General features: G+C 37.6%; 1 protein-coding gene across 1 annotated transcript in view; it reads right to left on the bottom strand.

Annotated features, from left to right (window-relative positions):
* The window catches only part of LOC122811979, a 1,339,201-nt gene that overhangs the window by 987,866 nt on the left and 334,068 nt on the right, over positions 1-17,267 (bottom strand). The window contains exon 2 of the mRNA XM_044084179.1: positions 16,594-16,764. Within this exon, the coding sequence (XP_043940114.1) occupies positions 16,594-16,633 (40 nt within the window). The 5' untranslated portion in view covers positions 16,634-16,764. The remainder of the gene's footprint in view (positions 1-16,593; positions 16,765-17,267) is intronic.

Below are 17,267 nucleotides of genomic sequence, written 5' to 3'. Positions count from 1 at the left end.
CTCACAGTGGGACAGGCAAAGAAATTAGGGTGTCAGAACAGAAGCTAAAATATCACCAATTACAGAAAAGGTCAAGGGGTACAGAATACAGTGGTTTGGCCACATGTGCAGGAAAGCAAAAGATATTTTGAAGAAGAATATTTGGGGCAGGTAAAAAGAAGCCAAGAGAAAATGATGTTCAGTCAAGAGATGGTTGGACTGCAACATGACTGTTGAAGAGGTGGCAGAATGGCACTGAATTGAGAGAGATGGCTCACAAAGAAAAATTAGAAAAAGGAGGTTGTTGATGATGATGACAATGACACTAAATGCAGCTTGGTCAGAATAACATGCAGGAAATATGCACCACTGCGTTAGGTATACCGGGTACCCACCATCCACACACTTCTGACTCTCTTCTCACCACTTTTTCAACTTTCAGTACCTAATAGTACTCATTTGTCCACAGAATCTAAACTTTAAACTCTTACACACACACACACACACACACACACACACACACACACACACACACACACACACACACACACACACACACACTTTAACTTCTCCATAGAAGAATGGCAATATTCTCTAACATTACAGCATTTTATATTTTATCCTGAAGCAAGGTAGTAGACTGCCACCATTCCAGATTATGAGTCTGAAGACCTCACAGTTCCTGTCTCAAACTTCTTAATAAGCCAAGCAATTATAATCACAAATAACAGTATGCCAAGCAGGCTGGCCAAAGGAGATGGAATGGGATGCCAGTAGATTGACACCAACTGGCCACAAATGCCTGTCTATCAAATAATAAACCGATAAATGAATTTCAGCCACAAACATTTTGAGAATGAATAAATAAAAACAATTAGAAAATAACGAGTTGAGCAATATTAACAACTAAATATGCAGAGATACAGAACTGCACACAAAAACAGAAAATAATCCTTTCAAACAAATAGAATGCAATTAAGAAAACAATCTATATCCAGCTATTTTTTTCCCCTGGCTATTATTATCTGAAAGAATTACTAGTCCCCAGTTACAATAGCTGAATATTCTGAGACAAAACTGCAGAGGACTCAAAAGTCATGGGCTGTAGCTGATACTCATTCTCCGAGTCTCTCTCTTGACTTTCTCAGTCCACTGTATCTTACATGTTTTCATGCAGACCACAGATACAACTGAGCAAAGCTGACATTTACATACTTAGTGTTTATTTGCTCATGTTAGTTACCTCTTAAGTCTTTTATGACCTTTAGCTTCCTGGGTCTGAGATCCTGTAATTACATGGCATAATGATTACATTGCCACATCTTATGCATAACTGCTGTCTTTTCGAACATGTTATAATCTTCACTTACAAATCCATACACTTTTCCATAAATTTCATAGAAAAAGGTCAAGAGTTCATGCATATTTTCCTGCCACTGAATAACTGTACATAATGCAGACAATAGGACATTTTTAGTTGACCTTTTCTGGGTTTTCCAAAACTTAAGTATTGCTCACAAATCTATTACATTTGAATTCAGAAAACAGTGGCATATTTAAATACAAGCCTCACAAACATATTTAAAAAGGACCATGTGGCTGCTGCACAGATTTTCTAGAGATGCATTGTGCAGGATGTTAGGTGTTGTTCCAGGCATATTCCATATTTAATGTAGCAGAACTCAATGCAGTTGGCTAGCCATTTTGAAAGAGCAAAATCGAACAGGTCTGCTTCCAGAGTGCGGACACAAATGAACCTTGGCTTCCATCCAGAAGTACCAAAGTTTTCAGATTAGATCCCTTCAAAACTTTGAAATAAGTCACCTTGAGTCAGTATTCATTTAAAGCTGTATTCAGATTAGTACTTTCATATTATAGACTAACAGATCAAGATATTTTTTTCTTTTTGTTATTAGAGTTTATATATTCCTTCAGTGTTTCAATTATTTTAGTCACCTCTGACTACATTTGATTTATTTTTTTTCCTCTAAATTACTGGAAGCTAACTCTTGAACCAAAGCTGAAACTTGGACATATTTTTGCTAAACAGCTGCAGAATTCTTCCCAGACCTTTTCTTGTTGATTTTTTTTTTCAGATTTTCCAAATTTCTTCTTTAATGGCATCTAGGCATTGTATTTACTAGCCAGTATGTGAATTTTATCAAAAAAAAAATCTGTTTCAATGGCACTCTTTTTTTCTCAGTTTCTGTTTTCACACTGGGAGAACTGAACTTAAGCTGTTGATCAGTGTGTAGCCATTTTGAAATTCATCAGATCAGAGTAAATATTAAAGAAAGAAAAACTTTGTTGATGAGCTCAGTCACAATAATATCCCAACATCATGAAACCCAGGTAGGGTTCCAAAGCAGCAAACCTTTATTCATCACAGATAAGCGATCTTCAGTAACAAAAAAATCAGATATATTTTACAGTGTTAAACATATCAGCTTTTATATACTTAAAAGTGGGTGTGAAAAACTTACTTATTGTTTAATTTTAAACCAGCCTATTCAAGACAAACAGCCTAAACAAGGCCGTAAAAGTGCATTTTAGAAAAGGTATCCACCCCACACACTACTACTGATTAGATCAAACTAAATCCTAGTTAAGGAAAACACTACCTATCAATTTACAACCCACATTCTAAAATCAGGTATTAAGAAAAGCATAAAATATACATAAAGAGACTTTTAACTAAAACTAGTTTATATCATCCACTGTTTTTCCATATTTCTGTTTGTTTTTTTCTACTAGTTTTCATTGTATAAACATGTTTTGGGGCTGGAAATGTAAAAACTGTTGTGACGACCATACCCTGGTCCAGCAATCAAGGAGCCTCAATCCTCACCACTAACACCAGGGAGGTCGTCTCACAGAGAGAGAAAAGGATAACTAATACACACAGTACAGTACAATTTCCCTTAAGTGCACACAGAGATCACAGTCAGTCTGGGGCTGGTTGCTCCTTTGCTCATCAGGTTCCCAATAAGACTCCCCACTGGCACAGCTATAGGGTCCAGGTTTCAGCCTAACTGGGCAAGCTAAAACCTCCAGTACCCTCTCTGTCCAACCAGTGCTTCGTGTCCCTGCCAAGTATCTCACACAACACACACACACTTTGAGATAAGGATTTATACAACTTCACAGACACTCCTGGGAAAGGCTGACACAGATTCTCCAACTGTGCCCCTCTACCCAGACTACACAGTAGTAATTACTGCCACCACCCAGTTAATAATATCAGCTACTAAAAGGCCCTTAAAAGGGTGCCCAATTATTACTGTGCAATATTATTATCCAATGGTAGTATGACTAACAGTCAAGGCTTACTTTAGAGTGGCCTATTACAATAACCTCTATAAATATGCAATGTATTCTACAGCTTATCTCTACACAAATCAGCCACAGGTAGAAGATTTTAAAAATATTTAATAATAAATAATTAAAACACAAGACAAAACTACTACACCACAGAGATATCTAAGAGTTCAGAGATCACACAGAAACTTAAAATAATACAGTAGGACAGATCTGAGTTCAAAGACAAATACCTAATTAATCTTTACTAGCTTTAACTATTCCTACAAGAAATCACAGTGCTAAAACTTACACGTGCGCATAAGGCAGAGTGCTGAGTTAGATATCCAAAGTCAAAATGCATAAAGTCTCTAGTGAGAAATAGTATTTAAACATTACTAACAAACATGTCTCTAAAGCCCTCCCAAAGTTACATCATTTTTGACACTTAGGTTTTCCCAGTATTCATATTGCATCATCTTGCACAGAAACTTACAACAATAGAAGACATTTCACATGTATATTCTAACAGAAACTAGAGCAATAAAGCACATTCCACATCTAAATTCTGGTCATAAACTTTAACCTTAAAACAATAGTGATGAAACCTTCATCCAGATGCACTGGAACCGACTTGTAAAACATTAAAGAGATTCATAAGATCTTTTCAACTTAAAAAGACACATTTGAAATACTTGGCTTGGTTTTCCTTACAGCAGATGGCAATGCTGCAACAATACTGAAGTTCACATTTTTACAGTGTTTTCTTACATTTAAAACACAAGCCTGTATTTTACAATTATTTATACAGTTGATAGAATTATGTATCAAATTATATTTGACTATGCTGGCAGCCTTTGCTCATCTCTCCCCAATCGTCACAACTGTCATGACAAGTCCTTTTTTTTTTAGCTGCAATTAATTAAATTTTTTATGCACACTAATTTACATGGATGGATATTTACTAGATGATATTAATTAGACAGATGTATTTTTATATTTGAAAGTGTTCTACTTAGATTATGTTTATGGTTAGACAGCTATGTGTTTTTCTTGATTTTAGTTCTTGTCACAGACCTGGTGAAGGCTTTATTGCATTAGGTAGTTGAATGTGATTTTAGTTAAGTTTCTTTTTATGTATATTTTATGCTTTTCTTAATACCTGATTTTGAAATGTTGGTTGCAAATAGATGATTTAATTTGATCTAATCAGTAGTAGTGCGTGGGGGGGTGGGTACTTGTTCTAAAATGCACTCTTGCGTCCCCGTTTATACTGTTTGCCTTGAATAGGCTGGTTTAAAATTAAACAATACATACATTTTCCACACCTTCTTTTAAGTATATAAAAGCTGATATGTTTAACATTGTTAAAATGTCTCTGATTTTTTGTAATGAGGATCTCTTGTCTGTGACGAATAAAGGCTTGTTGCTTTGGAACACTACCTAGGTTTCATGATTTTGGGATATTATTACAACTGAGCTCATTAATAAAGCTTTAAGACCACTGGTTTCTTTGGTTTTTATTTTATTTTATTTTTTTCAACACTGGTGGTGGTGAGGTTTGAACTAGATAGATTCCTGTGCTTGTTCATTTTTTATATCGGAGTAAATATTCATACCTTGGAACAGCAACTTTACTCAAAGCTACTTGGCATAACACTTAAGGAAGAATTGGGGGTGGGGCTGGAGAGACTAACAAACATGTTTCAACTAAAAGATAGGAAGTCACAAAAACGCTGGAAACGTAAATAATTCCACAAATTTAATAAAAGGTTTAGCGCTTTCATTTAGTAAGACTAGACTTCATCAGAACAACAAATGAATAAAATGACACAATTTAAATAGTAATGAATGCATGCTAGATCCAATAAAATACACATATTCAATCCCAGCCCATTTCTTATGCCATCACTTCCTCTGAAACGGGAAACTGGATGAAAATGCATTAATACTACAAGATGAATGTTAAAATACAGTAAGAATAACATATATAAGTGAATTCTGGTTTTACGCACTGGAGGGACTTTTTAATGTTTTTAATGTATTCTTACTGTATTTTAACATTCATCTTGTAGTATTAATGCATTTTCATCCAGTTTCCCGTTTCAGAGGAAGTGATGGCATAGGAAATGGGCTGGGATTGAATATGTGTATTTTATTGGATCTAGCATGCATTCATTACTATTTAAATTGTGTCATTTTATTCATTTGTTGTTCTGATGAAGTCTAGTCTTACTAAATGAAAGCGCTAAACCTTTTATTAAATTTGTGGAATTATTTACGTTTCCAGCGTTTTTGTGACTTCCGCTCAGTAGCTATTTGGACTCATTTCATTTTGGTTTGTTGTTGCTACTTGGACTTTCATAAAAGACAGGAAGGTAGCATGTTTCAAGAAAATGTAAAAATAAGAAGCACAATAAAAGGATAATGACAACAGATTATTATGACTTTTGTTATGCAGTGATGAATTCATGAAACTGGATTTTTGATGAAGTAGGAAAGTCAGAAAAAAAAACTAAAAAGTTTAGAAAATCATGAATAAGCTCTAAGAATGCTTTCTAGAGAAGGATATGATGATGCAGTATTTTGAATATTTAGACTAGCACTGTGATATAAGGAGAGAGATCATAGGTTGAGGACCAAGCAGCTGTTATCTCTTAACAAAGTCTACTTCTACATATCCGTGAGAGACAGAAGCAGCATGAAAGAATGGAAAGCAGACAAAAACAAGAAGGGACTGAAACACATGCAAACACGGACATTGTGCTAACCTAAAAATGCTCAGTCTCAAGAAAAGAGAATTCATACTACAATTGCATTTCACAATTCTGTTGTGTTCTCAAAATAATTAAAAAAAAATGTCTTTAGTAAAATTCTGATATGAAAACCTATAAAAGCGTGCCTCTAATTTGTCTTTTTTTGAAGGTATAAACAGAAAAACTTATAATGAAAGTGACATCAAAAACAGCAACTAAAAGAACCTGCTAGTTATACAATAATTTGCACTACTTCAGCTTTCTACATTATAAAGACAAATGGAGTCTGGCACAGTTTTACAGGCAAAGCATATGAAAATGTGATATAAAGAAAGAGGTGAAACCAGGGTCTTGGGAAATGAAACATTTACAAGCGAGGGCCTGGGACATGAACCATTTACAGGCTGCCTGTATCCATTGAGACATAGGTGCCAAACCAAGGATGCATTTTCTGTTCCCTAGTCAGTTGTCAAAGTTACACTTAAACTGGGTTAGGGAGGAACTCTGCTTCACAAAGATGGGGAGCCTGTTCCAGAGAAGAGGAAGTCTCTGAGATACATATCTGTCTCTCCAACAGGTCCTATTTATATCACAAGTAAGGTTTATGTCTTTAGAATGGGTAACTCTGGTGCTGTTTATTTTGTGGATATGCAGGCGGTCCATTAGGGTGGGGGTCTGACAGTGCTTTCCATGCCAGGCATAGATTTCTCCTCCACAACCTGCAGAAGACAGAATACAGGAATAGGGTCTTGAGATGGTCTGCACTGGACATGTTATTTAATGCCTTGTATTCTTTTAGTGAGGAACCTCCGTGGATTTTCTAGTTGCTGGGTATGCCTGTTTAGGTATGTAATGACCCTCCACTGGATCAGTAATCGAGTAACCTCAATCCTTACCACTGGCAACAGTGGGGGATATTCACTGAGAAGATAACAGATACACACATAGTATTTCCAGAAGCAGCTCTCTGCATCAAGTGCAATTTCCCTTAAGATCACACGGAGATCACACTTAGTCTGTGGATGGTTTCTCACTCTTCCTCCAGATCCCCAATAAAAGACTCCCCACTGACACAACTACAGAGTTGAGATCTCAGCTGAATAACCAAGCCATGACCTCCAGCACCCTCTCTGTCCAACCAGTGCTTCTTGTCCCTACCCAAGTAGCTAATGCACACACTGTTTGAGGTTTGATTTACACACATGCTCACACATGCGTACGCATGTAGGCAGGCACACACACACACACACACACACACACACACACACACACACACACACACACACACACACACACACACACCCACACACACACGCACACCTGGGAAAGGCTGGCAAAGGTTTACTAGCAATGCCCCCTTCTGCCCAGAATATATTTAATAATACATAATAAAAGAACAAGATAACACTAAGTATATATTTACAGTGACATCAGAGTTCAAAATCACATGAAATATTTAAAATAACATTGCAGTACATGCTCACACAAATAAAGAAAAATATCTAAACTAAACTTCATTATATTCCTGACTGTATCTAAGAGAATTGTACTGTTACCTAGAAACTTACATCATTAGAACAAGGCAGATGTGGTGAATGCTTCTTGTTGTTGTTGCCAGGTCCAAGACAGAATACAGAATGTTCTGTCTCATCTCACTAAGAGGCTTCTCAAATTAATATCTAAAATATTAATGCTGGGATAGCTTGCAGAATGACATAATTTCTGGTCATCTGACTTCTAGTTCCCAGGCCAAACCCTCCATTTCTAGAAGCTGGGAGCATTTAGCATCTGAATAAATATATCCAACAAAAAAATACCACAGTTGAGCAGAAAACCTTTATACGACACAAAGCTTTCAGATGACTTGCAGCCCAAAAGTCATATGATCAAATATAACAACCTTATGATGCATTCTTACATAAATGCATATATATGTATAATAAAAATATGCATGATTACATATATAAAAAGAAAATACATACACAAAGTAATATAGTACAAAAAAATATAATACAAAAAATGTGTTAAAATACAAGTATAATTATAAAACATCAATAACTACAGTACATTATTTCAACCTTGTACGCTGTATTCTAACCAATATGGGCTTCAATGAAACAGCGGAATTTAAACCAGGTGGAGCATCAGCTGATAGTCTAATAATCCATTCAAACTCCCTTATTTCTAGAGAATTTCCTATATCGCCACCTCTACTTTATTGCATAGCATATAAAGTAATTTAATTTCAGATATTTTTCTAAAGTTTGCTGGACTGAGATTAACCGTCCAGTTTCCTCTGTTAAGCATATACATTTAAACAGTTACAATAGTTGAAGTACATTTCTGTTCTCTTCTAGTAGGGCACACTGTGGTTAAATTTCAAACACAGCACTCTATGAATATCTTTACAACACACATCTGTACAAGCAGTTTGATATACACATGACCTACAGTTCTAATAGATTTGTAACACAAGCATTTTGTATAAATAATTTCGATATTCACCAGTGACCTATAATTATTTACAAAATTCCAGCTAGCTGTGCTGGCATTATCTCCTTTTCTCACAAGGTACATACAAAAGAGGGCACTGTACTCAATAACAGGTCTGATGAATGCCAAATGCATGAATACAGTGGAACGATGACTTCCTTGGACCTAGATGCCATACCTTTGTTTATAAGTTGAACAACATAGAATTTCCTCACTACTGTAGACATGTGATGGTCAAAGGCTAGATTATGTCTATGCTTGTTCCCAAGTCCCTGACTACTGGGTCAACTCTTAGGGGTGTGTTGTCAATATGATAGCTACCAGGGGTGAATGACTTCCTGAAGGACAATATTATGCATTTATTGGCATTTAATTTTAGTCCATGGCTCTGACAGCAGTTATTTGTCTGTGTCAGCCCATCCTGGAGAACATTTGTATAAGTGGGGGAATTCAATGACCGCTCCTAATTTGCAATCATCTGCAAACTTAGTCAGCCAGAGGCCTTTGACATTGGCCTTGACATCAATGAAGTAAATGCCAAACAGGCGCAGTCCCAGAACCAATCCCAGAGAGACTCCGCTTGTGACTAACCGCTTTGTAGAGGTGGACTCCCCAGTTCTAATTTCCTGGGTCCTGTCTATGAGCCAGTTGGCTATCAACCAGGTGACATAAGGGTTTACACCTAACCTCTTGAATTTGTCAACAATGCCCAGGTGGGGTACCGCATCTAATGCTTTGGCCAGGTCAAGGTAGGCAGTGTAAACCATTTTGCCCTCATCCATTGCTTTGGTGATCTTCTCAAAGAAGTCCACCAGGTTGAGCAGGTATGACCTGCCCTTGATGAAACCAAACTGGGTTAGGTCCAGTGTCTGGACATTTCCATGATAATTCTTTCCATTGCTTTGCATATAAGACTAGTGAAACTTATGGGTCTGTAGTGTCTAAGGTCTGTATTTGGCCCACTTTTGTGCAGAGGGATGACATTTGCTGTTCTCCATTCATGAGGCACGAAGCCTGTTTAGAGGCTACAGTTAAATTTCAATTCCAGATGGCCTGATAGGTCATGTTTCATGTTATTTAGAAGGCATCCTGGGATATTGTCTGGGCCCTTGATGCAGTGTTCTTGGCCTGAGAGAGAGCATTAAGGACCTGTTCCCTAGTGATAGCAGGGGGAGTGATATTTAATTGTATTGTCTGAGGGGAAGGTTGAGGGGGAGAGGGGGTAAAGTTGGAGCTGAATTTGCTGGCCAGTAAGTTTGCTATATCTTCTGGCTCAGTATAGGTGGTTCCATTAACAATGAGCTCTGCACACAATTGTGTATTGGCTTTGAGGTTGAGGACATAGCTAAAGAATGCCTTGTGGTTGTCCTTGGCCTGGGAGGCCAAATTTATCTCAAATTTGGCTTTAGTAGACTTTATTTGTCCCCTGAGTTGTTTGTTTAATTTGAGAGTGCTTTTATCTTGCTTGGTGCTGCGCCCCCTAACTTTGACATGATTTTCTTCCATCTGTTATACAGCCTATGAATGTTGTAATTTCACAAGGGTGGCTTGTTTTTTGAGTTAGTTCCGTACTTCTTCCTGGTGGTTACAGCTGCTTCTGTGCAGCTATTAACATGCTTATATAGTGTTTCTGTGAACAGTTCCATGTAGGCAGTAGTGTTCTCAGGGTTTATGGCAGTTTGAAATTTTGCCAGGTTGTCACTTAATAGTAGGAATTTAGCCTTAAAGTAGTTCCTGAATATTCCAGGGTTAGCAAGTGTTCCAGGTTTTATTTTTACTTCAAAGGAGACCTTAAATGAGGACCAGATCCAGTATGGTTGCTACCCTTGTCAGTGTGGGTCCCCATCAGTTCAGCGAAAAATCAGTTCAGTGAACTATATTTTCAGTACATTTACAGCAAATATGCCGTTTGTCAAACTGTTCATACTGAGATCATGCTACAGTGAAGATCGAGAAATTTGCCCTTTCCCCACTGTAGTGCGATCTTGGAGTTGGTATATATAATTAGTGAGGGTGTGGGGGCACAGCCCCCCCACAAGAGGGGAATTTGATGAATGGCATTTCTGATGAAATGACGTTTGTTTAAGTGTCACTTCGATGAAATGATATAGACCCAATGAGAGCTTGTACAGAGTTGGGTTTTTTTGTTTATATGCCTAGCATTGATCAGTAGCACCTTTAGATTTTCTTGATTTTGATTTGCTATGTTGGAAATACTTACAGTTTGGCATTGCCCAAAAAAAGCACTACGAGGGAGGACAAAAGCCTAGAGGGGTGAGGTGCAGACCATCCCTAACAAAGCAGCATAGTCTGTCGACCATCTCCTTCCATGCCGACAAATATTGCACTCCCTTACAAAGACATCAGAAACTAAACCAATTACTAAAGTCAGTCATCATCTGCTCGTACTGTGGCATCATCCTTGGAAAAGGTAAGATACTGCTCAATGCTAGGCTCATACCAGCCTGGGACAAATATTCTGAGACCTCCATGATGTCTTTCTTCATATAGTCTAGGGAGATACGTCTCAGGTCATTTACAGCCACATGGACTATGACTGAGTCATACTGGTACTTGTGGTCTAGTGACCTGAGTGCATGTGTAACCTGGTAGATCCTGGCCCCTGATAAGCAACTGACCATGACTTTCTTCTTACTCAGCCTGTGACAGGGACATCAGTGTGTCTCACAATGGAGTCTCCAATGACCAGAATGTTGGACTGTGTGGTGGCTTGTCTTACTGCCTTAGAAGTAGAGGATCCATGAAATGTGGCTGCATGTGTTGATGTGGGTGTTATTTAGAAACAGTGCCTTTGGGGCTGCTGAGGGCATTTGTTACATGTACTTGGTCTAGCAGGTCTTTCGGGTTTAGTAAGTTTACATTTACGTGCCACAACATATGTGGGTCTATGCGCCTGCTTTGTACTGTGCATGATGGATGCAGCTTGTGTACTACTGACGATCTGATTGACATTAGGAGTGCTTTTATGTGAGAGGCTTGCCCTCCAGTGACTTTGTGTAAATACATCTCTCACATACTATATCACTTTGCTTGGGAATTAACTGATTGTTAGTAAATATGAAGCACTTTCTACATTGCCTCAGGATGCCCACATACACAATGGTGGTAATGGAGATAGTGGGAAAGTTCATATCCATGGCAATGGACCCTTTTTATGGATCAGATGGTTGAAGTGAGACTATAAAGTAATGTCAGGAGTATCTGGTTTGCAACTCTGGAGGCAGTGCTTGTCTGTGCAACATGCTTGCCCTGTTTGTAACTAGGTATTGATGAAATTTCAGGGTGTTTTTAAAGGGAAAATATCAACTCAAGGTGTCTTTGTTGCCACAGGGCACTGCCAAACACTTGAGGGGAAACTAATAAGTAGACCCTGATGATTTATGGATGAAATATTTAAGGAGATATTCAGAAATGAGGTTAGATAGTAGCAAATCAATCAGTACTTACTAAAAAGAAATAATTAGCTTTGTCAAGAATGATGAAAAGATGACAATAACCTGAATGGCTACTGCCTGGCTACTAGAGCTGGCGTCATCACAGCTTTACTCTGCTGGGATACAATGCTCCTTTGCTTCTTCTCTCACCAGAAGAACATCATTAGCAACAATCCCAAGATGAGAAACAGGCCATAGGCTCTTTGGTGATCAACAGGCTTTTCCCAGATGATGCAGCGGTCTGTACACTTGTTGTAGCCTTTTTCTGGTAGATGCTGTGATGATGTGAGGTATTGCCAGTTATGCCAGGAGACATAGGGCAGTGGATCTGTAACATATGTCATCATAGCTAGCTGGAGATTATATGTCATTTGTACTTCAAGCTGATTTGTACAAGTGCTTGTGTTGAAAATGTATGTGTAATGCTGCTTGTGTTAAAAATGTAGCAACAGTGGGTCCTGCTGGACAAAAACAAAATGCACTTGCATGTTAGACTGTATCGTAACTGAAGAAATGAATATATTGTAATAAGAGGATACTGGAAGAGAAGAGATTAAAAAATAGTCTGAGATTAAATTTCATAGTTTAGGCCATAACGATTGTTACAGTTCTGATTGCAGCCAGGGATAAAATGTCCAGGAAAACCAGGACTAGGAATCCTACTGTATTGTCCTTAGAGGTGAACTATTTTCTACCCTGAAAGGGTGGAAATTTTATAGCTTCCAGATGCTATAGCACATCTTAGCAAAGCTCTATCTGTGTTCATGGTAACACATATGTGCAAGATTCTGGTTCAGTTTCTAGTAAAAGGGGGTAGTGTGGGAACCAGAAATCAGATGACCAGATGTATGTGATGTCATTCTGTAATCTAGTACTGAAATTATGTTTTAACATTAGATGAGACAGAAGTCTCAGGGCAGACAGCTTTTGAAACCTCACAAAGAAGGATCACTCACCCACTTCATCTTGCCTTGCTTTAGTAAGTAACCAGGGAATAGTAATTCTTTAGATTAGTTAGGAAAATATAGTGAGATTATTTAAGTACTGTATTTCTGTAGCTGTGTGAATCTATCCATCTGTGTTATTTTTGTGACTGAAACTCTGATGTTTACTATAATTAGATATTTAGTATTTTTATGTTCTTTTACTCTGGTGTTGACTATAATTAGATATTTAGTATTTTCATGTTCTTTTACTATTTATTATTAAATATATTTAAACTTTTCATTGTGGCTGGTCTTTTAGAGAATATTTTAACCTTTGTGAGTACTTATATTTATTTGGTGACACTGTGGTCACTCCTGAAAGCCTTGCTGCATTGGTCAAACACTACCATTTCTATTATTATTAAATTTACTCAGTACAATTGGGTATCCATGTAAGAGCCTTAAAGTAGCTGGCTGGTGGCAGTGAATCTACCTGAGCCATGGGGTCAGAGCTAGTAAATCTCTGCCAACCTTTCCCAGAGAGTGTGTGTGTGTGTGTGTGTGTGTGTGTGTGTGTGTGTGTGTGTGTGTGTGTGTGTGTGTGTGTGTGTGTTTGTGAAAATCAAATCTCAAAGAGTGTGTGCATCCGCTACTTGCAGCAGGGACACACATCACTGGTTTCACAGAGAGGATGGTAGAGGACTTGGCTTGGAATACTCTGCTGAGGACTCAACAGCTGGGGGCCTGGAAAGAGAGAGGGTAACCCAGCCCCCGGACTGAGTGTGTTCCCTACATGATCTTAAGGGAAATTGTACTTGGTGCACACAGCTGCATCTGAAAATACTGTGTGAATCTACTTTTGTTCCAAGTGAATGTCCCTCACCAGTGTCAGAAGTGAGGATTGAGACTCCTTGATCACTGGCCCATAGCAGGGATGTCATAGATGCCTTGAATAGCAACCAGACCAATCAGGAAGGTCAAACACAGGCCCTCACTGTGCAATTAGAAACAATCAGGATTCAATATCCTCTGCTCCTTTGCTCACCGGAAGCAAAATATAAGCACAGATTCCATGCTCAAACCTATGAAGCAGTTATAAGGCTTTCTGGGGATTGACAGTCTCCAGAAAATAATGTCCCAGTGTTCCTTGTCTCACCAGCAGCAAAACAGAAGCACTAATCTCAAGATGACTAATGAGAGACAGAATGTGGGCTCTCCAATAATTGGTGGTCTTGAAGTAGCTTTTGCAGATTTTAAACGTAAGATGGAAAATGGGTTAATATCCGAAGAGCTGCAGTGTGCACAAAACAGTTAGATATGAAAGAGGGGTAACTTAAACTTTAGCTATCTAAGTGGAGAGCCACTAACTTTAAAAGAGCAACACAAATTGGAAGAGGGTGGGCACTCTGTATTCTGACTCTACTGAATACAGTGGGATGGCCAATAACTTTAAATAGCTGAAGGGGAGTGATTTCACAAAATGATAATTTTATGCTTATTTACAATAACCAATGAAAGGGGAGAGAGAGGGTTGGAAATATGTGGTCAAATTAACATGAGGTACAGGCAACTAGAAAGACAGTTGAGTTTAAAAAAACAACAGCACCAGGGTGGGGGAGTGGCAGAAAACTTAATTTCTATGTGACTCATAAGAATCACAGCTGTGGTCTCTTTCTGAGTATAAATACATCATTAAAAACAGAATACAAGTAAAACACAGTGTAAAAAATCATAATATACCAAATTGAAGAACACAATGCAAAATACAAGAAAGCAAAAACAGAGTAACCTTTTCCTCACAGAAAACTGTGGCAGAGTCTGGGTGAGCTTTTCCAATAAAGAAAAAAAAAAACTCGGCAATCACATTTTTTTTGACAATGAATGACATGGTCTGTGACAGGTTGGAATAGAAAGGTTTCAAAAACCCACTTAAGTATATGTAATGGTATGAGAAGTAGACATGTGCCAATGTAGACAAGCTATACATGACCAAGAAGGGTGCTAATACGTCCAAACAATTCTGTATATATTTTCTCAACAGTCAACAGCAAATCAGAAAGAATTTACTTAAAGAAAGGGGAGAATTCAGTTTTAAAAAATGGGCATTTATTTTCTATTTACAGGTATCCAAAAACATGGATAGAGATTAAAGGACAGGAATCAAGGGATCTTTACATTTCAGCCAAAGTTTACCACTAAACATGGCCTTGGATAACATCAAATGAGGCAACAAAGTGCATATGAAAGGGAGAGAGTTAAAATAAAGACAATGAGAAACTTTAAATTCCAGTCACAGGAAACAGCAAAGTTGGAGACACATTCAAATAAATATGAAACTACCATGTGAGTGAAAGATATGAAATAAAATATTAGGGAAAACAATCAATGGATGTACAGTAATATGACTGCCTGAAAGATACTAGTAGAAATGAAAATAAAATAAAACTGGTAGACAGGAATAACGTAAAAAAATGTTTTAATACAAGACTTGAAAATAATTATATTTATAGTATTATTATTATTATTATTATTATTATTGTTATTATTTTTAAGTCTTGTATTAAAAACAATTTGTACGCTATTCCTGCCTACCAGTTTAATTTTATTTTCATTCATATTGTTTCATTATTTAACTGGATGCTCTGGTTTCTATTTCCAATACTATTAGAAATGCAAATATTTGGTGTTTGGGAAATGCTGCAGTAGACATAAACAGCAGTGCAGGAATCCTGGGATTTTCAAGTTTACCCAGTGAATACAAATCATCAAGAACATTTTAGATACTCAACAACAGGAAATGGTAAAGGGAATCACAGGTAACCAATAGTAAGGCGTTACCAACAAGGATCTAGTGAAAACACTCAAGGGCACAGATGCTCAGTAATGAAGACTGATACTACAGGTAAAGGATACTCAACAAAGGAAAATTCCACAAGACACTCTGGACATACAAGGGTCTACAAACACTTACAGAGACCCTGGTGAAAACATGACTATTCAGAAGACGGAACATATCAGTGAGGGAATGGGTTCAGCAGGGAATAAAGTACTTAGGGAAATACTAGAGAGTACTAAATCGACAACTACAGAATAACAACAACAAAAAAGTTCTACAATAAACTGAAAACAATTTATACAAAAACGCATAACATTCTTTGTTATCTCAGCATAACATTCTTTGTTATCTCATCCAAGCACCTTTGCAAATTGGAATAAGGGCTATTGAGGCACAATATGCACAGCAGCTAGAAAATGGATACACATCAGTGAGTAGAATATGCACAGCAGCTGGAAAATGGATACACATCAGTGGGTAGAATATCCCCAGTAGCTGGAAAATGGATACACATCAGTGGGTAGAATATCCACAGCAGCTGGAAAATGGATACGCATCAGTGGGTAGAATATGTACAGCAGCTGGAAAATGGATACACATCAGTGAGTAGATCACGGTGCACAGGAATAAGGAAACATGAAAGGACATAAGACATGCACATTCAGGCCCACAACCATGCCTGCTAAGGATGTCAACTGGTGGATATACACAACACACGGAATACACAACAGGTGGCCATTTATCAATGATACATGACTGATCAAGTGACTTAAGCATTGTCGAAACCCTAGGAAAGGAGCTACAGGTATGAAACAACACAAGGACATAAAGATTACAACTATTATTTTTACCTGCTTGTTTCTGCCCGCTGTCTGGTTGAAGGACTTCCATCTTGTCACAGACTGTGTATGTTTTATGATAAATTTATAAGGAATGTTAATGTTTCCAGAGGAAAAACTACAGGACTACCATATGGCCCAGGCCTCGTCAGATATTGTAATATCCAAAATCAACATGGAATCCTGGAAAAAAGAAAAAAAAACTTGATTAAAACAAGTTCAGAGTTTTTCTAGAATACAGAATACATTGTGAATAAAAATACATAATACATACAGAACATAAAAGGTTAGAGCCTGGGAAAGGGTGATTAACTTTTCCCCTACACACTGTACAGGTTTAGTAAGACTTCAGGACTTCAAATTCACCCATGTTGGACTAAATGTAGAAAGAGCTCTCTCTCAACGTACAGAGTCATGTCACACAAGGTTGTACTGAAACATGGTGAAATAAACAGAGCAAAGGCTTAAGAATAGGCAGGTCCTCAACACAAATGGTCTGCATTCCTGTTGTGACAAACAATTAGTCTTACAGTAAAATGACAAGTTTAAATACTCAGTTTTTTAAAGGTCTACGTTATTCCAAAACAAATTTGTAAGAAGGTAGGATGGGATGTCTTAGTATACAGTGCCTCTTTGACTTTAAATATTAGTAGCTGAGGATTATGAATTGCTGCTGATGCCAACTC

Source organism: Protopterus annectens, chromosome 9.part0, assembly GCF_019279795.1.
Source record: "Protopterus annectens isolate FY-2018-M chromosome 9.part0, PAN1.0, whole genome shotgun sequence".
Classification (NCBI taxonomy): Eukaryota; Metazoa; Chordata; order Ceratodontiformes; family Protopteridae; genus Protopterus; species Protopterus annectens.
The sequence above is the reverse complement of the archived record's forward strand: the minus strand, read 5'-3'. Positions and strand labels throughout refer to the sequence as shown.